This window comes from Pieris napi, chromosome 13 (assembly GCF_905475465.1).
Source record: "Pieris napi chromosome 13, ilPieNapi1.2, whole genome shotgun sequence".
Taxonomy (NCBI): domain Eukaryota; kingdom Metazoa; phylum Arthropoda; class Insecta; order Lepidoptera; family Pieridae; genus Pieris; species Pieris napi.
The window spans coordinates 10,732,847-10,755,858 of NC_062246.1; the positions used below are offsets into that span (position 1 = coordinate 10,732,847).

The 23,012-nt window shown below is 34.7% G+C and overlaps 1 protein-coding gene across 2 annotated transcripts in view; it reads left to right on the top strand.

Annotated features, from left to right (window-relative positions):
• LOC125055400 (synaptotagmin-7) overlaps window positions 1–23,012 on the top strand; it is a 299,046-nt gene that overhangs the window by 80,102 nt on the left and 195,932 nt on the right. For both annotated transcript variants that reach the window (XM_047657852.1, XM_047657851.1), the window contains exon 2: window positions 17,197–17,345. In XM_047657852.1, the coding sequence (XP_047513808.1) occupies window positions 17,203–17,345 (143 nt within the window). In that variant the 5' untranslated portion in view covers window positions 17,197–17,202. The remainder of the gene's footprint in view (window positions 1–17,196; window positions 17,346–23,012) is intronic.

Here is a 23,012-nt window from a genome sequence, read left to right on the forward strand (position 1 = left end):
AGGAATTTTTGGCTTGATTATTATAAATTGTTAAAAATAAAAACAAAAATTCTTCTTCTATTACATTCGAAAAGACATTTATTTGTAGAACTTCTCTTTATACAACATTTGACGTAGTTTTGTTTTTAGCTAAATAATTTGATGTTCTAGAATTCCGACTCGGGATAGGCTAACATACAATTGTCCATGGGTAAAACATTATTTTTGTAGATATTGATACGTTTTATAATACTGTACAACATTTTTTTGTTCTTTCGTTCTTTTAATTATGGATAATTTTTTCACACCTTGGGTTATATTATTGCATTTTTCCCAATTGAGATCCCAATTTTTTTTAAAACATAATATGCCTATATCAGTCAGTGAAGATGCAGCTTCCTAATGGTGAATGAAGTTTTGAAATCAGTCCTGTAGCTTTTCTTTGAAAACATTACATACATACAAAAACGCAAATGTTTCCCCTTTAATCTTTTGTACCTGATTTCAATATTGTGTTGTACCACATAACCAGGATAACAACTTCAGTCCTCCAGATATTGAAATAATTCTTGCGGTATGCTGACCTAGTGGCTAAGAATTCTCTTATAAGTTCGTTCAAACTCCGGCTGTAAATAAAATATAATCGTGCTAAATACTCGTACAGTGTAAGTTTTTGATTTACAAGGAAATTGTACGGAACTGCTACCATTGACAGCATGCTATAAAAACGAAAAGTTTTGGATTATTATAATTTATATCTTCACGCCTTTTTCCCGAACGGGTAGGTTGTCCACGGATCTCCACTTGGTACGGTCCTCTCCGTTATGGGCTTAAACTGGTCCCTTCTCCAGTACATCCTGGATTTGGTCCAGTTATGTACGACAACTCAACTCGATACCCGCGGTTGTATATCACTTGCTTTTTTTTAATGTTCTAGATTATTCCCCGACTATGTAGTCTTCAGAGGTATTAAATAACTTACGTAAATGGCATTGTATGACATTTACAGGAAATTCCAAAAAGATGCCTCTTAATCTAATGTTGAAAATTATTTCCTTTAAATTCGTCTCTGTTATTTTTATGCCTATAGCTTGTTCAGTGTTATACCTGTCGTATCCATACATTGGATAGTCGGTCAGAAACAAACACACCGTCTCTTCAGCTACAAGGACATCATACCACTTAATAACCGCTATTATAATTATATATAATAGCGACACCTAGAATCTATGGCTACAAACAGTACCTATTATGTGTTGACAGTTATTCCAATTTTATCTTTTTTTTTTTTTTTTTTTTTTTTTTATTATGGCAACAGCTTCAACTTTATGCCAGTTTCAAGTAAAAGGTTGGGAAACTACACGCGAAAGAAAATAAACAAAGACATCAGAAGGAAATAAAGGGATAAGCTGGTTAAAAATAAAATATGTACATAAACATATTACATCTTAATATTATTATAGATTATGAAAGAAGCTAATACATTATAATACAATAAAGGATAAAGCAAAAGGCAGGAGATTTTAGTCGGAAACGGAACATGAAGTGATTGTAAAGAATTCAGAAAGGAGGTACGGTCATATTGGGAACAAGAGAAGAAAATATGGTCAAGGTCACCAATATCTTCTCCACACTCACAAATATTACTATCAATAATACGAAGCCTTGCTAAATGATGAGGTGTACAAACATGTCCTAAACGCATTCTGGAAATGATAGAAGTGACAGTTTTAGAACTTTTAACCTCAAAGAACCATGGTCTACTGGGGATCCTGGGTTGAATTTCAGCATAATGTTTGCCTTTGAACTTGCTGCTTCTCAACCAAACATCATTCCATGACTTCCAAAGATGGGTTTTCGGAAGAGCAGCTAAATCATGACAATAATTAATGTATGGGACTATGTCTCCATCCTTTATAGCTTCTTTAGCAAGCTCATCGGCTTTCTCGTTTCCTTTAATTCCACTGTGACTTGGAATCCATGCAAAGATAACGGTGTAATTTCTTTGAGAACATATTAAAAGCTTATCACGTATTTCGCAAATAATAGGATAACAAAGTTTCATTTGGAAAGGAAATTTTTCAAGAGATTGTAGTGCACTTTTTGAGTCTGAAAATATGATTGTACTTTTAGATTTTAATAAAATAACTAGTTCTAAAGCTTTTAAAAGAGCAAAACACTCTCCAGTAAAAACCGAGGATTCAGGAGGAAGTTTAATCTTTTGAATTATTTTATGTTGCCAATGAATTAGACCAACTCCAACACAATTATCAACAGAGATTTTAGAGGCATCTGTAAAAATATAATCCCAACCTTCCCAATTTTGTTCCTCAACGCTACTCATGAAACGAATATTTGTTTCCAGAATATCTTGCTTACGGACGCCTATATTATATCTTATATCCGGATCAAGAATTAAAGAATTGAATTGTGTCATAAATATGGGTAATGATGGAGATCGATGAATGCGGCTGTGTAATGTTAAAAATTTACGAAAGCTTATTATTAGACATGGTAATGATTTGTGACGCCAGTAACGGGATGTATAAATAATATTGTTCAATTCATGCAGCCTTCCATATAGAGGGTGGTTAGAAAACTGCATAGATTTGAACAAGAATCGATCACTTAAAAATTGCCTTCTTAATTTTAAAGGAGGATCGCAGCATTCTACTTGTAAAGCATTGGATGGGCTTGATTTCATTACTCCTGTCACAATTCTCAAAGCTTTTGACTGAATGACATCAAGTTTTTTACTTCCCAAGACACTTCCTCCATCTAAGAGAAATGTGCCATAATCTAAAACAGATCTTATAAGAGCGTTATACACAAGTTTCATAGAAAACGGATGAGCACCCCACCATACACCTGAAAGGCATTTCATGATGTTAAGCAGCTGTGCACATTTCATAACAACATGTTCATAATGGGCAAGTCCAGACAATTTTGAATCCAATATAACTCCTAAAAATTTAATTTTTGTTTGGAGTGGCAAAGATTGACCATTGAAGGTCACATTTATTATAGGAGTTGTGCGTTTTTTGGAAAATACGACTATAGAACTTTTGGAAACTGATAGATCTAGGCCATTTTTAACTAACCAGATATTAAGACAATTAAGTGAACTAGACATGGAATTGCAAGCCTTAACCACAGATTTATCAACGGAATAAAAAAGAAGATCATCTGCATATTGTAGCACATTTATATGGGAATTTATAGATAATTCTAAATCATACGTGTAAATATTATATAAAAGTGGGCTTAGTACCGAACCTTGGGGAAGGCCTTTAAAAACTGTACGCTTTAACTCGGTAATATTATCATATTTCTGAACGATTAATGATATGTATCTACATGATAGTAAATTGATGATAAAACGTATTAATAACGTAGGAACCTGTAGCTCTAATAATTTGCGTTGTAGAATAGAAATGTTCACATTATCATAGGCGGCAGAGATGTCCAAAAAGGCAGCAACAATATCTTCATCACGCGAAAAAGCTATGCGAATATCTGTGGTCAATATAGCTAAATTGTCTATTGTAGATTTTGACTTCCGAAAACCGTATTGACTATTGGCTATTAAATTATTGTTTTCTATAAACCATTCCAAACGATTCTTCACAAGATGTTCAGCAATTTTAGTTAAAACGGAGGACAACGCAATAGGCCTATATGAGGCAACATCATTGGTAGGTTTGTTAGGTTTTTTAATCGCTATAACTTCTTGAGACTTCCATGTTTCAGGAATATTACCTGTGACCATGACGGAGTTTATTAAATTTAAAAAATACATTAAGGCAGTATCACCAAGATGAGATAAAAATGAGTACATAATACCATCCTGACCAGGAGATGAATCTTTAACATGTGAAAGCACACCTTTCAATTCATGTAATGAAAAAGGAGAGTTTAAAGAGGAAGTGTCATCTATCAAAGACGATTCCAAAGGAAAGTAGATCGATTCAGCAGCTGATGGAGGAGCTAATCTGTCTAAAAAGGCATTTGTTAAAAAAGGGGGAAGTGAAGACGATGATAAAGATTCTTTGAAAGCAGATCGAAAACGTTTAATACTTGTCCAAACTTCTGAAGGGCACGTAGAAGGAGATAAAGAAGTACAAAAATTTTTCCAGCCTGCCTGCTTTTTATCTCTGAGGAATTTACGTGTGGTACTAATAACTTCATTGAGAATATCTAAATTTTCATTGGACATGTCCTCAGCATAGACTCTCTCAGCTTCCTTTCTTCTGCTTACAGCAACCATACATTCTCTATCCCACCATGGAGGAAAAGGAATCTTATTAGACGGATTTCGTTTGACAGAAAAAATCTGATCGGCAGATTCTATTAAACATGTAGCCAAAGCTTTGGAGGAATTGGTCTCACCACCGCTAACTAATTCAGGCAAATCATTTATTTTAGATTCGACAAGGATTTTAAATGCAAGCCAATCAGCATTATTTAATTTATATTTCACACGAGGTTGTCGTTTTTGATAAGGAGAGCGTCTAATAGGTGAGGATATGATAATCGGGAAATGATCACTGCCAAAAGTAGATGATGAAGTGTACCAAGAACGAGAAGAAGCAAGATCTGGAGTACAAATTGATAAGTCAACCGCGCTAAGCTTTTCATTAGGCTTTGTACGTCTGGTTGGTGAGCCAGTATTAAGTAAACACAAATTATGTAAATCTAATATTTCAACTAAACGTACACCATTGGAGTCAGTAGTGCCACAACCAAACATTTGGTGATGAGAGTTAAAGTCACCCAATAGAAGGAATGGACGACTAAGTGAAGAAAGTAAATTATTAACGCTATTGAGAATAACAAAAGAGGAACGAGCTAGGTAAATGGAAACTATAGAAATATTATCAATTTTTATGCCGACAATATTAATGGCATCATTAGAGATTAATGAAGAAAACGCAATTTCAGAAAAATTAATTGAGTTCCTGACAAGTAACGCTACGCCACCATGGCCATCAAATCTATCATCACGCAAGCAGGTATATCCTGGGATCCTTAATAGGTACCCTGGCTTCAACCACGTTTCAGATAACGCAACAACAACGGGAGAATGTTTATTTATCAAGTATATCAAATCATGTTTCTTTGGAACAACACTCCTGCAATTCCATTGAATTATCTTGGAATCCATTATTTTTAATAACATTAACTGATTTAATTTTTTCATTAATAGAGGCAACGTGGGACGGTTTCAATAAGTTTGAGTTTATTAAACTAGTTAATAATGCTAGTATCATTTCTAATACATCAGATTTTTCTTCTTCTTTATTTTTGTGTCCAACCAGAGCACTGCCATTTTTAGGCTCTGGAACTTGGAAATCTTTTAAAACATTATAATGAGCAACACGATCATAACCATGTTGTGGTTTACGAGGAGAGCGAGGTTTTAAGAATATTGTCTTTTTATTTGAGGCATTAGTATAATTATTACGAGATACAGACTTCGCTGCGGAAGATACGGGTTTTGGTACTTCCGGAATTGTTGAACTTAATGCATCTGCGTATGAAGGCTTAATAGAAGAAAAATATTTACTGGCTTCGGCATAAGACATGCAGCTCTGAGCCATTTTTACTTTGATTTCTGTCTGTCTCACAAATTCTGGACATGACTTATCTATCGCTGAATGGGACCCTTCGACTTCACACATTACACAGTACAGAGGATCTTTATCTGACCTGTCACATGATACACCTGCATGTTGACCTCCACAGTTATAACATATTGGAGTCTTAGAACGACATTGAACTTTGGTATGACCATAACGGCAGCATTTATAGCATTGTATGGTAGGATAAATATATATTTCTACTGGAAGAGCATTATAGCACATGAAAACCCTTTTTGGTAAAACTTGCCCATCAAATGTTATTACAACTGATTCAGAGGGTTTCCAAGAAACCGAGTCATTAATTTTTACCTTGCGATTCAAACGTCTTATTTTAAGTATTTTGCCGCAGCCTATAGGTACGGATACATTTTGTTGAACTTCCTCTACACTCCAATCTACTGGGACCCCGCGAACTAGACCCATTCTTGTTACGCTGAAAGTGGGAATGAAGGCTTTTAACTTTTTCGTTTCCAAAAGATTGCAGTTAAGAAAATTATTGGCATCTTTATAATCGGAAAAGCCAACTACGCACCTGTTTCTTCCTATACGCTTTACACTTCCGGGAATAATATTATTAAATTTGTTCTGCTTTAAAAAATTGCCAAATGTTATTGGATGGAGAATGGTCCCGTCGTCAGGTGAACTTTGAATACGTTGAACATGTATAAAATAAGGGGAAACATCGGTAGAAACATATTCAGTACGGCCAATCGAACGGGGGTCCGTATTGGTTACTGAAGTTGTGGTGTTGTTTGAATTTCCCGCGTTAGAGTCTTGAGAGATATTTGAATTTTCCGTGTAAGATGTTGATGGTCGAGAGGGTGTGCTATGTGAATTATTATTATTTTGCAAGTGTGGAGATGACGTGGATTGAGATATAGGTTTTGAAGTAACCTTTTTAATTAAAATTGACTCATCTTCTACATTGCATAAGCTTTCGCACTGACAGTAATCACCGCTAGAACCACTACCTTTCTTTTTCTTAATTTTCGTACATTGCCGACAAAGGCGCAAATAACGTGTTCGTTTACGACTTCCTTCACCTGTTTGAGATGATACCGAACAATCGGTATCCATTTTGTCAAATTCATCTTGTGAACCAACAGATACATTTGATCCCACAGGGAGATTCAAGCCAACAAGGCCATCATCCCCCCGACCTAGATCGGGGGGCTTGTTCATACAATATTTACAGAAATTACAAAAACTTACCGACTACACGATGACACTATACACAAATATGATATAAAGATTACATATAATACAAAAATTAAAACTACCAGCTTATCCTCTGCGTTTTAACTAGTAAAATTAAATTAAATATTCAACACCGTGAAAAATACGTCTACCATGAACGAAGTTTCCCGCGCTTTTTTCCAATTTTATCTTTTTGTGTATTGTCGTTTAATAGAAGTATAGATTACACCAAATATAGATAATAATTGATTTTGTTATGTATCTTTGGGGTTTAGAAATGTCATGCCGTGCTGTGTTTGAACGACTGCCTTCAACTAATTATATTTATTTATTTTCTTATCAGTATTTCTACAACTACTTATAAAATATTTAAACAATTACATTATACATAAAAACCAAAAACGGAATACACATTCAAACATAAACATAAAACACAGTTAACAATTATTACCTTTTACAAAAAAAATATAAATAATAAATTGTAAGATGCTTTGATCATTATGATAATATATTTAATGTGAAAGGGGAATAAAAGAGCCACTATGTCTAATAAAGGATTCAAGAGTTTTTTTTATATTATTTTAAGCATTTTTAGTTATAATTAAATATTATACTCTATCTATTTGCTGGTAATTTGTGTTATAATTATACCATATACCATACATGATAAAATTGAAATATTTGTATGTATGAAAAGGGATGTAAAATAGTAAAAGAACCAATAAGTCAGGACAGTCAATTCAAAAGCAAGAGTCAAATTAAACATACGATGTTAATATGTGTGATGAAGATGAATTGATGTGTCTAACACCTTTGTGGCTTAATGGTATACGCACGTGACTTGGGTGTTCGGTCTGCAATCACCAGACTAGCAGTTGTTTTGGGTTTTTTTTTTATTGCAATTTGTGTTTTGGAAAAGCTTAAGCTAAACAACATAAAGACATAAGGAAGAAGTGGCTATGTGATACCTTCTTTGTTCCTTGCATCTTTGTATGCGTAGACAGACGATGGCATACGTAGTCGCTTGGCTCGCCTTAGACCCAAAAAATCGACGGCGTGTGTCAGGCACAGGAGGCTGATCACCTACTTGTCTATTAGATTGACAAACGATTATGAAACAGATTCAGAAATCTAATCCTAAAAAGGTTGTAGCAACACTAGTTCATTTATTTTATAACATCATTATTTCTAAAATTGACGATAAATTATCATTAAATAGATCAGTCAAATAGCTTCTACTGGCTGAATATAAGCTAGTTCACTAGAACTAGTAAACGCACTCGGATCGATCGACCTTACGTCGCATTGACGCAGAAACTGTCAGGCCCTCTTTGGGCTACCACTTAGCTTTGTTTCGGTAACAATGGCCTTTGTGTCCAAAACAATTTTTTAAATTATGTTTTTCAGACCCTATTCCTGACGAAAATTGCTCAAGATAGAGTTTAAATGAAGATACGCCAAAACCCTGCCTGGTAGAATGACAATTTGTTTATGTGATAGAAGCCAATTAAATGCTTACCACCGCCCATGGGCACCTGCCACAGGACTTTCATTTTCCGTAGCTTTAAGGTTTCGCTCACGGCATGGAAGGCTCCTAAGTCGTAGCTGTTCGAAATATAGTAAGTATGCTGGAAGTGGAACAACAGTCAAGGTAGTCATTCTAGCTTTCGGTTTCTGCATTCTCAATAGCCTGATCAACTGGCACTACTCATAAACAAAAGTTATAATTTAATTTAGATCTAATCAATTCGAATTGTTGAAATGTTGATTAAATTTAAACTTTTGCTTGAATATGCCAGAAATACCGATAAAAGCTTTCAAAATGTAGTTAAATTCTTCCTAAAGTTATAAAAGTTCGACAAGTCTATTAACTGACTAGCTACTCAACAAGATATTTGATTAAATGTATACGATTCTAATTAAATGATGGTCTCTTCGTTGAATATACAAATCACTGTATATGATGAGATGATAGCAGTTACGTATTTTCCTGAAGTCAACCTCCGAGCTGGTCACATTCGCTTACCTAATAAGGTTCTGACACTGTAATAAATAATTATACATAGAGTTATATAACCAACATAAGTTATATAAATATATATCGTCATGATCGTAGAACAATGTCGGATTTTTAAAATATCCAAATTTTTTATCATATACTAAATATGACGGCTACATTAAAAAAAAATCCATGTGTTTTAAATTTCTAATTAATCAGTCGGTCATAATAATAGAATATGTATTAAAATAGTTATGACAAAAACTAACATGATTATAATATTTTGAAATGGCTGCCCTGTAAAGTCTCGGAAATCTAAAGTTTTACATTTGTATAAATATGAACAAGAGTTAAAAATTTGTTTGCCAAAGAAGTTTCACTTCTGGCATGTGTACTTAGCCTACCTAGCCGGTGTAACGAATATCACGTGAACACGTCATTGTCGCGTCTTAAGCACCTCAAAAAAAAGGCTTCATCGTATATATAATTATTGTTATAATTTCTTGTAGTCCATGTATCTTTAGAATTCTTGCTGTAATGGCTAATTCGTTTTCCCAAGACAGGAACAATGCTGTCATAAGCAACCAGGCAACACTGTGTTCTAGAAGACAGTATATAGGCTAAACTTATATATATAAAAGTCAAATTAATTCTTAGTAAAGGGAAAGGTTGTAAAATTGTTAGTAATTGTTTGCGTTGGCAAAACGCCAGACCGAGCCCAAGCAATGATAATTGTTTGAGAACATTTACATTATGGTAACTAATTAAATCTATTTGCCTTTTTAATTACCAGCTGATAATATTTTTTAAATATGTGGCATGTCTCCCAAAAACTCAGGGTATTAATGATTAGAACACATAAAGTATATAGATATGTATCCTCAAAACGTGCGCAGTTTTGCAGTTATTACAGTTCGCTATGTTTCGACTTTGATGGAAGGAATCAAGGACACAAAAAACTGACTCCAATTGCAATTGGGTATGCGAAATCCAAAACGCTTTTTACATATGGGAATCTTAAGGTTATTACTCCGGTAATAGCTCTACTAGAATAAACTGTATTATTAGTTAACACAAAAGATTAGAACGTGTAGGTACTTTACACTTTTAAAATTTACTGAGGGTAGGTTAGTAACACGTCCGTTCCGGACGAAGTCTCGACATAAAAGTGAGTCAACGCCGGTATTGCTTCGCGTTATATAGATTTCTGCTACAAGATGGCGTTAGTCCGCTAACAGTATAATATATGGTTGTGACAAAATTTATCTAACGCTTTCTACACTAGCCATTTTTACTTAAACCCTTACTATATCAAATATTTATTTATAAGAAAATGCAAATTTATTTGGCCGAGACCTCGGAAAAACGAAAGAAATTGTTTTCGTCTACCTCTAACTGTGTAATTTAGTATCAATTTGAATTTATTACTTCACGAAGGTTCGAGCCAAATGCGATATTCGGAATAAAATATTTGTTTTAGAGTAGAGCGTTATGGGACGGACACAGTTCTGCGACTATTTTATTGATTTTGTTGAAGGCCAGAATGTGATCAGCCAACTCGAACCAATTATTTCGATTAGAATCTATTAGTTATATGTTATCAAGCAAGGTGGTATTCTAAGTTAAAACTTAAACTGTGATTCCGCCGCCCATGGTCACTCACATTGCCAGAAGGCTCGCAATTGCGTTGCCGGCCCTTAAAGTTTTTTTATAGAAAATATATGCTCATGTTAGGTTAGTCAGGTTGGAGGCTCATCTGATTTTGTGTGATACCACCATGGACACTTAATGCCGGATCTCGCGAGTGCGTTGCCAGCCTTTTAATTTGTTAACTCTTTTAGACTTTAGTGAACCATAAGGTGTAACGGTTCGAAACTGTTCGAAACCCCCGTTCCACATAGTTGTGTTGCGCGGCAAAAACTACCTTGAAAAACGCTCAGTTGTGGAACGGCGGACGGTACCTCCACGGACTCTTAATGCCAGAGGGCTCGCGAGTGCTTTGCTTGCCTTTTATTTGGTAAACCCTTTTATTCGAAAACACCCCTACAGCTCTATTATATCGCTATTATTGATCGACACATTTAAATAGCCAGTATCGATGTGGGTTAGACGCTGTTGTGGGTCTGTAATTAATTATATAACTTATGTAAAAGTACCTTCATAACATTGCTTATGTCTCTCTGATGTACTGTAGTTTAATAAACATTTAATTTCGTAAAATTGTTAGTCAAATATCCTACAAGTTTATAAGCACATACCAGCTTCTTCCTTTTGTCCAAATTCAGCGAAATTCTTGTCGAATTGTCAATCTCCAATGTATTACTGATCGGCTTGATTCTCTCTCTCTACGCAGAGACATTGCGTCTCTTTAGTTTGTCTATAAAGTGTACTGAGGTAAGTGTTCTAAAGAATTGTTTGATTTGAACCCTCCTGCCTCGTTTTAACACCGTACGAGCCGTATGAATTCAACATTTCATCAACATCACCTTGATGGCTGGAAATCTTCTACAGTCCGTTTCAAACGAAATTTTCTTTTATGAACTAGCGAACTGTAGAATCGACTTCCGGCGGGGGGTCTTATCTGATAGATACGATCGAAGTTTAAGTACTCCTCCCTTAAAGGCCGGCAACGCACCCACTAAAATAGGTGTCTATGGGCTGCGATAACTGCCGTTTTTGGGCGTCCTATAGGATCGTTTGCCCCCTATTATATAAAAAAAAAACAAATAATGCTACAGCTACTGTAGACCGAGGACCACACCTCTCTATAGAGGATGCGCAAATGAATTTCCTGAATTTCAATGTCGAGAGTCAAGATAACTCAATTATTCCAAAATGTGGTCCAAATATCAAAATATTCAGTGAATTGGCTCGTTAGCGCCTATTGAATCGAAAACAGCAACATAGTTACTCTCAGTTGGTCACGTGCTATCAGAATAAAACTGTTGTGTTCTATAAAATATATTTAAAAAAATTGTAAATGTGAAATATGCACATCAAAAACCAGTACAATATTTTTAGGTCTGGGCCTCAGATTTCTGAATCAGTTTCATGACCATTTGTCAATCTAATAGGCAAGTGATTAAGATCCTGTGATGAAACTAATATCATAGTTAAACAAGTTATCTTTTTGACGTGACAACGTCTAATAAATCGATGAACGCCGGCACGAAAAAGCATGACTCATTGTCATGTAAACTGTAACTCACTTTTCGAACTCACACAGCGGTTTTCACAGCGGCGGTCGCGTATAAACAATAAAAATACAAGCTCCCTCCTTATCATAATGCCAAATCGTAATATGACTGCTTTACGACTGATTTGAGCCCGACCGCCGCTGCGAAAACCGCTGTGAGAGTTCGAAAAGTGAGTTACAGAATCGCAAAGCAGATGCGAATTCGTACGCTGAAACTAAGCCAACACTGCTCTAAATAATAAATACACAAAAGACAAACTCGACGGTACTCAAGAATATTTAATTAAACACTCAAAGATTTTAAATATGAAATCCCTGGCGTGCTTCCAGTCTGTCTGTTACATAAAAGGCACCGATATCTTAAATCTTTCAGGCCCCTACTATTGGCATTTTACTCTTGCACATACTCTGATATACAGAATCAAAACTTATATTGTCACTGCTATATATCATAGAGGCTATGCTATATGTCATGGAGCAGTGTTGGCCTAGTGGCTTCAGCGTGCGACTTTCATCCCCGAGGTGGTAGGTTCGATCCCCGGCTGTGCACCAATAGACTTTCTTTCTATGTGCGCATTAAACATTCGCTTGACCGGTGAAGGAAAACATTGTGAAGAAACCAACATGACTTAGACCCAAAAAGGCGACGGCGTGTGTCAGGCACAGGAGGCTGTCAACTACTTGCCAATTAGATTGAAAAATTATCATGAAACAGATTCAGAAATCTGAGGCCCAGACCTAAGAGGTCGTAGCGCCACTGATTTCATAAAAGTGAGTTTCGAGTGAAGCTTTTCGTTTCTGATTTCATCAAACTCATAATATATTTATTTACATTATCACAGAGCCCATGGATCTCCTTTTTCTACGTTACTGCCATACCTCTCTCGCTTCATCCATGACATTAACCATAACCTTGTCAAATAAATATTCAAAACACTCCTTCTATATCTCTAGCATAGTATCCATCTTCCGCTTTGATCACGAATTCTAAGAAACGAAAAGAAAATATGTTACAAAAATATACCTACATATTTCTTTTCATAGTTCAATGATTGTAATAAATTTCAGCGGTAATAAATAATAAAAAAACAAATAGCGGTACAGCACAACATTGAAGTCGGGATTACAATCCGGTTAAAAACGGACGAGTGAGAAGAGTATCAAACTCCTCTCTCAGTGTAAAATTTTGAGTCTTTGACTCGACCAGTCCATCTCGTTGGCAAACGTCGACGCGATCTTCTGCCTTCGGTGTTGCCAATAACTTATGTAGGTTCTCGTCGCCTATATGCATTGTGTGACTTAAGTACGAAATGATTGATAGCATTAATACTAATCGTGGTAAATGGTAGGGGATAGCATCAAATGCACGAAGATTTTTATCAACATATACATTTCAAAAGAAATAGCAATTTTTATTTATATGTATTTTGTTTCCATTGAACGGAATTTCATTAATATAACGACATTTTTAATACGATATCATTACGCTATGATTTCAGCTGTTTTCATGTTTTATCATTACGCAGTTGTAATAAACATTTGAGACACTCGATCAAGAATCAAATTATAAACAAAAATTACGAAAGAAAATTGAGATATACTAGTATAAAAAACGCGATATTAATTTGAACTATATATTATTATCATTTAAAAAATTTAGTAGGGCCCACACCTACAGGGAGACAAATTTATTGTAATGGGGGCTTTGAGGGTGGGGGGGGGGAGTGGGTGATTTGAATTTCACTTTTTCATTATATGTATGTTCTTTTTAATGTATTGACTGATTTTCAAATTTCCTAGTAATTTCTTCCTAAAACCTATCATTTAAGTTTATTAAGTGAAGAATTCAATTATCTATATAAAAATATGTGTGGAGAAAGGCAGTGGGGCATGGCACAAAAAAGGTCGGAAATCACTGGTCTAGACAGTCCTAATAGCAAAATATATATAACGATAAATGTTTAAAGCTTTTTGTGTATATTATGTTTTCCATATTTAACTACATCTTTAGTTGTAGTTTTTTGTTATATATAATTTAATTTAGCTGAATGGGTACGAAATAAATAAATTTTAAAATCAAAATTGGTTTTAAAGCTACGCGATGATTACACATTTAATTGTATTCATTGGTTAACACGCGTTTTTTTTAATGGCTCTGGCACTATTTGTGCATAAGCCAGCGTCAAGTATAGGATTTTTTTATAATTTGTGGTTGTCTTTAGAAATTCGACCGTGTCCTCCATGTACGGTTTAAGCACTCGCCCGGTACCGCACAACCCTCTCAAAGGCCGAGAACAAATTTAAATTAAATTAGAACTTGCCCTCGAACCGGGAATCGAACCCGGTACCCCTCACCTAGCTGCCACTTAATAAGACCGCTAGGCTATGAGGCCCCTAACACGCGTTTAATAGTATTAGAATTAGATTTTTTTTTTACGTATTTTATTGTGATCTGCCATCATTACATTTGCTTGACAATTAAACTCGTCAGATGATTTCGCGCTTTATAGTCTGTGGCAGTATTAAAAGAAACCTTAGCGCCAGGTAATATTTCATAGAATATTTTAACAAATAGCTATTTTTTAGTTTCAGTTGTTTCGTTATGTTAAACTGAGCCTCAAAAAGACTATGTTATAAGGGAAAACATAATTTGAGATCAAAAACTCCTTATGCGTACTCAACTCTTGACAAAAAGTTCACTCTCATGCATAATTGAGAACGATTTCAAATACCGTTCACTCATTCATTCACATCACGTTCAGTCAATACGTGTTCTGAGTCTGGAGTGAATTAAACCATTAGGTTTCAAAGGTATTTAGAAAAACTAGCTTTAGTGGAAAAACATTTTCCATCTGTTTGATAACCTTTGAATTATTGGTAAATAGAAGTCGTAAAAAGCTTTGCTTTCGGATTATATTAATATTTTAATACGATAAAACATTTAGTTATTTCATTTATATAAATATGTCAACAGTATTAACTTAGGTATAAAAGTGTTATGTACTTAGAAATTAACTTTACTTAGAAGGAATGAAAATGAAATACGCATTGCTCCAAAAGTAATAAAACTCTTATGTATAAACATTTCTTAACCTTATCCTATCCTGATCAATCGTGACTTGTGTAATTCTTGTGTTTCCTTTTCTTTTGCATTGCATCACTATTCGCTGTTCATGAATCTGTAAGATTAGCTTTTAAGTTTTTAGTTTGTTATTAATATATATATTTTTTACTTTAGATTAAGTTTTATATTTTTTTTTGTATATAACATTTGGTTCTGCACTTCTCGCACTCATCATGTTTCTTTTTTAGTTTTTCTCTTTAACTAGGGTTGCCTGGAAGAGATCGCTTATTAGCGATAAGGCCGCCCGTTGCATCTCTTATAATTTTTATGTATTGTGTTATTTGTGTTTCTTTTATTTTTATTGCAACGAAGTGTAAATAAATAAACAAAATAAATAATAATCCGATTTTGATTATTGAAATTCTTAATATTTCTGAATTATCAAATGAATCTATGTATTTTTTTTACCGGGAAATTAATGGGCAAACAAACATACACGTGTCAAATTTAGCACACGTTGAAGTCTAGATTAGTCTAGTCTAGAGAGCAGTGTTGGCCTAGTGGCTTCAGAATGCGACTCTCATCCCTTAGTTCGTAGGTTCGATTCCCGGCTGTGCACCAATGGACTTTCTTTCTAAGTGCGCATTTAACATTCACTCGAACGGTGAAGGAAAACATCGTGAGGAAACCGGCTTGCCTTAGACCCAAAAAGTCGACGGCGTGCGTCAGGCACAGAAGGCTGATCACCGACTTGCCTATTTGATTAACAAATGATCATGAAACAAATACAGAAATCAAAGGCTGTAGCGCCATTGATTTATTTTTATGTGAAGTCTAGATTATCATACTAAAATATTATAAAATTTCAATAATACAACATACATTTCGAACTATAAGCTGTTTCAATCAGAAAGAGATGTTTGTAAAACTAATTCTTTACAATATGAATGAATTATGTAAAAGCTTTGGCCTAGTGGCTTTAGTGTGCGACTCTCATCCTTGAGGTCGTAGATATGATCCCCGGCTGAGCACCAATGCCTTTTTGTCTATATGCGCTTTTAACAATCGCCCGTACGAAAAGCATCATGAGATTACCGGCATATCTCAAATTCAAAATTCGATGACATATGTCAGACCAAAGTCTGATCTCATACTTGTCTAAGGAATGATCAAAGAAACGGATGCAAACTAAGGCCAAGACAGGTGATAAGGTTGTAGCGCCACTGTATTATTATTATTATCTCAACGTCTTGCAAAACGTATAACAAATTGAATATTAATTAGAATTTGAAGAATGGTGGTATTTGGTGTGTGAGGATTCTCTGAAATTTTCTTTAAAAAAATCTCAATGAATTATTATATTATTTCGTGTTATAGTTTTCACTGAAAGAAAACGTAGGTTTAAACCGAATATTACCAGAAAAATCAGTACACACGTTGTGAAGCTAGCAATTTGGTACTTTCCAACCAACCATTCCAAAACATCCGTACACACTTAAAGATGTGTCAAATCTAATAAGTTTTTGTCATACGGGAGTCACACTCAATGAACTTATGACGAAACAAGTGTCCAGACTGCGACATAAATATCTATTATTATTTTCTGATATAGTACGAGCCTTCTAAGCGTTATTCACGTTGGTTCATTTCACAGGTATTTTTTTTTCCATGGGCTTGTAGTCTAATCGTGTAACTCGAATTATGTTTATCTAAAGGTAGTTAGTTAATAATAAAAAGCGCAAACGAAATGTACAAAAATCATCTAAAGTAAAACTATCTAAATATATATAATATACGGTGTAAACAGTTTAATCAATTAATCGACCAAAGTGTTTAATTAATTGAAGATCCCTCCAATAACCGCCACCGAACTTAACTCTCGATTAGATTAATTATTTGAAACGCGTGAATAATTTGTGAATATGTGATAACAAATGCTTTGTTTATCGAAATGTCATGTAAAGTATAATATCCAATTAAAATTGTTTGGCTTTTAGTCTTCTTGTTAAAACTTTTTCTACCTTTTCAACTGACTTAAATACCCGTAGGTGAACAATTTGAACTTCACAAAGCTTTTTAATTCGGATTATTTTCAAATAATATTTTCTCTTTGTTACAGACAAAAATGAAAGTGCGTGACGTAATACTAGTATCGATATTGTGTATCGGTCTGGCGGCCATCTTGTTTGCGATCGCTGCTTACTTGTACATCAGGAGTAGGAGGAGAAAACGGGAGGATGATGAAGAGGGCACCAGCTGTGCTATCAGGTAATTATAGAATTCATGGAAAACTACCAGTAAGATTCAGTGAAAACTATTACTTCCGTTTGTCAAAAACGTATAATATTTGGGAACTTTCGCGCTTAGGCTTGAAACTGAGTGGAATCTTCACTCTAGCCGAAACATAGCAGTCCTCATAATGTGTTCATTCACCCGTAAATATCAAGAAGAAAGGAGAAGGAAAATCCATTGGTGCTGACGTCGAGCTTGCACGCACTATGTGCTTCAGTGTCATACAATTATAAATAAACTAGCTGACCCGGCAAACGTTTGTTTTGTCATGTATATTATTTCTAGGAAAAAAATTATTAGTTCAATAAAAATAAATATGTACTAATAAAAAATAGAGGTTGATCATAGTGGGATGAAAAAAAGAAGGTTGTATGTATGTACGCTATCATAAAAAAATAAAAACATATTTTTTTGAGGTGGATACCCTTATCACTTAGGGGTTTGAAAGGTAGTAGCCGATTCTCAGACTTACTGAATATGCATAAAAAATTTCATAAGAATGGGTCGAGCCGTTTCGGAGAAGTATGGGAACGAACATTTTATATATTAGATATCAACACATACAGCAGTCAGTTCACTTACAATCTTTGTACCAGAGAACCCTTCCCGAGCCGATGGTAATAAATAATGAACGCCTCAATAGTGTTTAGTAAAGTTTTAATTGACTTAAGACAACAAATGAATCACATTTTTCAATGTCACACAGGCTTTAGGTATATCTTTGACGCATAGGTTACATAAACTTCAAAAGGTATATACCTTATAAGATACTAGCTGACCTGACAAACGTCGTTTTGCCATTTATATCATTTATAATAAAAAAATGGGGTTGATTGTAGAGGGACGAAAATTAGGGGTTGTATGTATTATTTAATGCTGTATAATAAAAAAATAAATATTAACTAAAAATTAAAAAATCATAATTTAGGGGTTGGACTACTTTTAAGATTTAGGGGGATAAGAAATAGATGTTGTCCGATTCTCAGACATACCCAATATGCACACAAAATTTCATGAGAATCGGTCAAGCCGTTTCGGAGAAGTTTAACTACAAACACCGCGACACGAGAATTTTATATATTAGATTCAGTTCAGGAGATAGAAGCCTTTTCGCGGATCGAGATAAAATCCTGCGGCGTCGTTAATCTTTAATAACATACCAGCTAGTATTCATTAAGAAACCGCATGTTGGCTCGTAGTTCTTAAATAAAACTTTTTTATAAACTGGCTATAAACAGTTAGTAAGAGCATTGTTGGCCCAGTAGCTTAACCGTGTGACACTCATCCTGAGGTCGTAGGTTCGATTCCCGGCTGTGCACCAATGGACTTTTTTTTATGTGCGCATTTAACATTCGCGAACGGTTAAGGAAAACATCTTGAGGAAATGTTTGAAGACATAGAAGGAGATCTTTTATACTAAAGATACAATTTATCACTTGAGTCATTGAAGAGCTTCAAGGATGAATTAGCGGAGTAGAAATTGGACTTTCATTTACGTAGATAACTGGGATCACTTAAGAGGTGGTCTTTTAGTCTCAATTTAAATATTGCCAGGATTTCTGCACTTTATATATTCTAGGAAGTCTATTATACCGCAGCACTGCCCCAACGCTCAATATTTTTAAAACCGACATGTCTTAGACCCAAAAAGTCGACGGCGTGTGTCAGGCACAGGAGGCTGATTACCTACTTTTGCCTTTTTTACAATTTTTATGAAACAGATAAAGCCCGTCCTAAAAAGGTTGTAGCGCCACTGATTTATTTATAGTTTTTTAGTTACAATCATTTAGACCAATTCTTAAACAAACAATAAAAACTTTAATATTAGTCATCTCTTTATTATCTCTACTAAGTTAGATAACCTAAATGGTTGTAAGTGATAATCGTCACTTAACATGTGATAAGACATTTTATCTGTGAATCTTGCTATATGCTCCGCTCGTTATCATTTCTGTTTTAGGGAATACATTATACTCAGTAATAAAGCTAAAATCTAGTGCAATGGACCATCTCTTCCAGACAACCCGTGCTAAAAGAGAACTTAGAGTTACATAAGTCTAGTAAAGAAGAATTAAAATTAAGCGTAAAAAAGTTAATTTTAAAGACAAACATTAAAAGTTATATACATTTAATTACTATATAATACTAAATACATTCGTAAATGTACAATATATGTACGAGTTATAAGATATTTATATCAAATTTTTCTTATATCAAACTGCAATTGTTTTGTTCAATGGAAACATCGAGAAAACTCGAAAGGAAAACAGTTTTATGACGTCATAAACATCTCGACTTTGTCTTCGAATTGTTTGTACAACGATGCTCTATGTTTATTTTCTGGCTTAGATAAAGTTTTCTCTTATATTTCTTAAGCTGATTTGAACAAGAATTTTATAATAATATATGAAAACATAGACAGATAGTATAATAGCTAATGAAAAAGTGCGTACACATGTCAGAAGTAAAACGTCTTTCTGGAGAAAACTGGAGGAAAAAGGGAGGGAAAAAGGAAGATATATTAGGAATTTAACGAATTTTATTGTCATTAAAATATTAAGTGTCAAAAATTTATCACTTATAATACCACAAGAGCTTCAAAATTATCGGGTATTTCCCGATAGGTTCGTTGCAAACAAATATAGTCGTCATGACGACTATATTTGTTGTTTGTACAGGGAACCTTGAGGGAAATGCCAGATAATTTTGAAGCTCGTGTGGTATTCGGGGGATTATTTTTCCGACCCAAATGTCGGCCAATAGAATTGCACCATGAGACGAAATGTACAGTTAACAAATAAGAATTTCATAATGAATAAAACAACTACTTAATACTTTTCTTGAAGCAACGACCAGAGAAAATTTTCAAAAAATTATCAGTATAATACCATGTAGGTTGTACCACGTGACGTCGAATGGTGCAATTCTATTGGTCGATATTTGGGTCGGAAAAATAATCCAAGTAATAAATTTTATTTTTAAATTTATTTCTTAGATAATAGAAACACGTGGTATATATATATGATATATGATTTCAATAAATTATTTTGCATAAAATATAAAATACTAATATAAGTAATTAAAGTTTAAAGAGAACTTTACGAAATTTAAATTTTAAAAATAGAATTTTTATTAGGTAAATTCACCCGTCTCACTCTCTCTCAATCGGTCTCAATCGCTCTCTCCCCTTTCTTCGACAAAAACGCTGCATATCTTCGTGATGTTTTTTAACAAGTTTCACTTCAATAAAAATAAAAATAGCCAGTGTCTAGTGCTACATAATCCGGACTACATTAAGTCCATTTCATATTTAGAACTGATTTCGAGTGGGTTACTTCAACTTCATATTATGTTTTGTTACTTGCTTAACTGCACACTTAGCATAACTTTGAATTTTCTGTAATATTATGCAATTACCAACTTTTGATGTTTAATTTAGTTTTAATAACATGTGTGGGTAATATTTGTAAGTGATTTATCTTATATTTCTATGTTTAATTGTGTTTAATGTTTATTTAATTTAGACGCTGTTTGATTCATTGACACTGTCGTCTGTCACACTGTATGTCAACTGTCACTTCCACTAACTAGAAAATTATTGTATATACATATTTACTCATGAATGTAGTCTGTGAAGCCTTCCTATAAAATGCCACAGAGTGGGGCCTCAGCTCACAGCTGATATCTCTTAGTTGAGTGGTTGTACAGTGTACTGGAGTTGAATATTCTTATTCTTAATATTGTAGATTTAACCCTCTAGATATACATATTTCCTTGTTAAACAGTTTTAAGAAATAGTTATAATAATTAATCTCTTTAGCTCCTTAAGATTTACAGAAGATATTCTTACAGTGTTTATCTATATTATCCGTTCACTACTTCTATATCATTGCTAATACCTATTGTTGTACTAATCCTTACATATCAGCGGTTGAGTGCGATCGTAAGAACATCTTTTTTATTTCTTTTTATTTTTTATTTTTAAAGTTTAAGCGTTTTTTATTTTAACTTTTAGATTAGTTTTATTTTTTTTTTATTTTTTTTTTTTATTATCATACTTTTGTTAATCATGGATTGCAGTAGTGATAACTCTGATTTTTTATCTCTGGAATCGTCCGATTGTGACTCCTTCCATAGCATTGACTCCTCCACGCCTACCCTAAATGATACCTTATCCTCTATTTTTCAAAACTTGCCTAAGCACTTCAATGTTGTACACATTAACGCTCAGAGCGTTCCAGCTCATCACACAGATCTGCTTACGTTGGCCTCTAAAGACATCCATGCCATACTTATTTCTGAAACTTGGTTCAATCCTTCCCTTTCCTCTGGAACTTACTCTCTTCCTGGTTACAATTTAATTAGAAATGACCGACTCGGCATGCGTGGAGGTGGTGTGGCAATTTACTTACGTTCTCACATCCCCTTCTCCATCATTAACTCATCGCCACAGCCTCCACCTAGCAATGCAGCCGAGCATCTCCTTATCGAAGTTCTTCTATCCAACTCTAAGCTTCTCCTGGGAGTCTTCTATTCCCCTTCATCATCGGTGGACTACTTTGATTCCTTTGAAGACACCATTGACCAATTTGCTCCCTTATATAAAAACACAATAGTCATGGGTGACTTTAACACATGTCTGCTGAAAAATGATTCTCGCTCCAGACGGCTCCTTTCTTTAACTCACTCTTACAACCTACAAAACTTATATCTTAACGCTACGCATAAAGTCCCCGGTTTTACTCCGTCACTTTTGGATCTTATTTTTGTTTCCTCTCCTCACCTTGTCACTAAGCATGGGCAACTTCCTGCTGTCGCCTTCTCTCACCATGACCTTCTCTATCTCTCCTTTAAAGCGAAGCCACCCAAACAGAAGCCCACGGTAGTTATGCGTCGCAGCTTTAGTGGAATCGACCATGATAGCCTGCTCAGTGATGCATCCAAAATTGACTGGAGTGGTCTGTACGACTTAGCTTGCCTCGACGACAAAGTTGAGTTGTTCACTTCTTCCATCACAAACCTCTATGATAAGCACGCCCCATTGAGACGTGTTAAACTTAAACATTTACCTGCTCCCTGGCTCTCTGATGAGATAAAAAGATTGATTCACAAAAAAAACAGAGCCATAGCTAAAATGAGAACTGCCAAATCTGATGCGGAGCGCGAAAAATATAAAGTAGTTCGCAATCGTTGTAATACTCGCTGTCGTGATGCTCAAAGGCAACATATCCACGACTCAGTATCCAATGGTGACACCTCAAAAATCTGGAAGTTCCTCAAAACCTTGGGGATTGGCAGATCGGCACAGAATGTTATTTCTTCAGCAATAGATTTAAACAACCTTAACTCTCACTTCACCTGTTCTCCTGCCCACGATAAGTCTTCTCTTAGGAAGACAATCAATAAACTAGCTTCTCTTCCAACTCCTAACTTCATGCCTTTTAATTTCACTGAATTCACCGAGCGCGAAGTGGAGGGTTGCATCCTGTATATCTCGTCGGATGCTGTCGGATGTGATCAAGTTAGTCGTGCTATGATCTTACCTATCTTGCCAGCTATTCTTCAAGTTATTACTCATATTTTTAATTATTCAGTTACTAGTGGTAAATTCCCTACTTCTTGGAAGGATAGTCTAGTTATTCC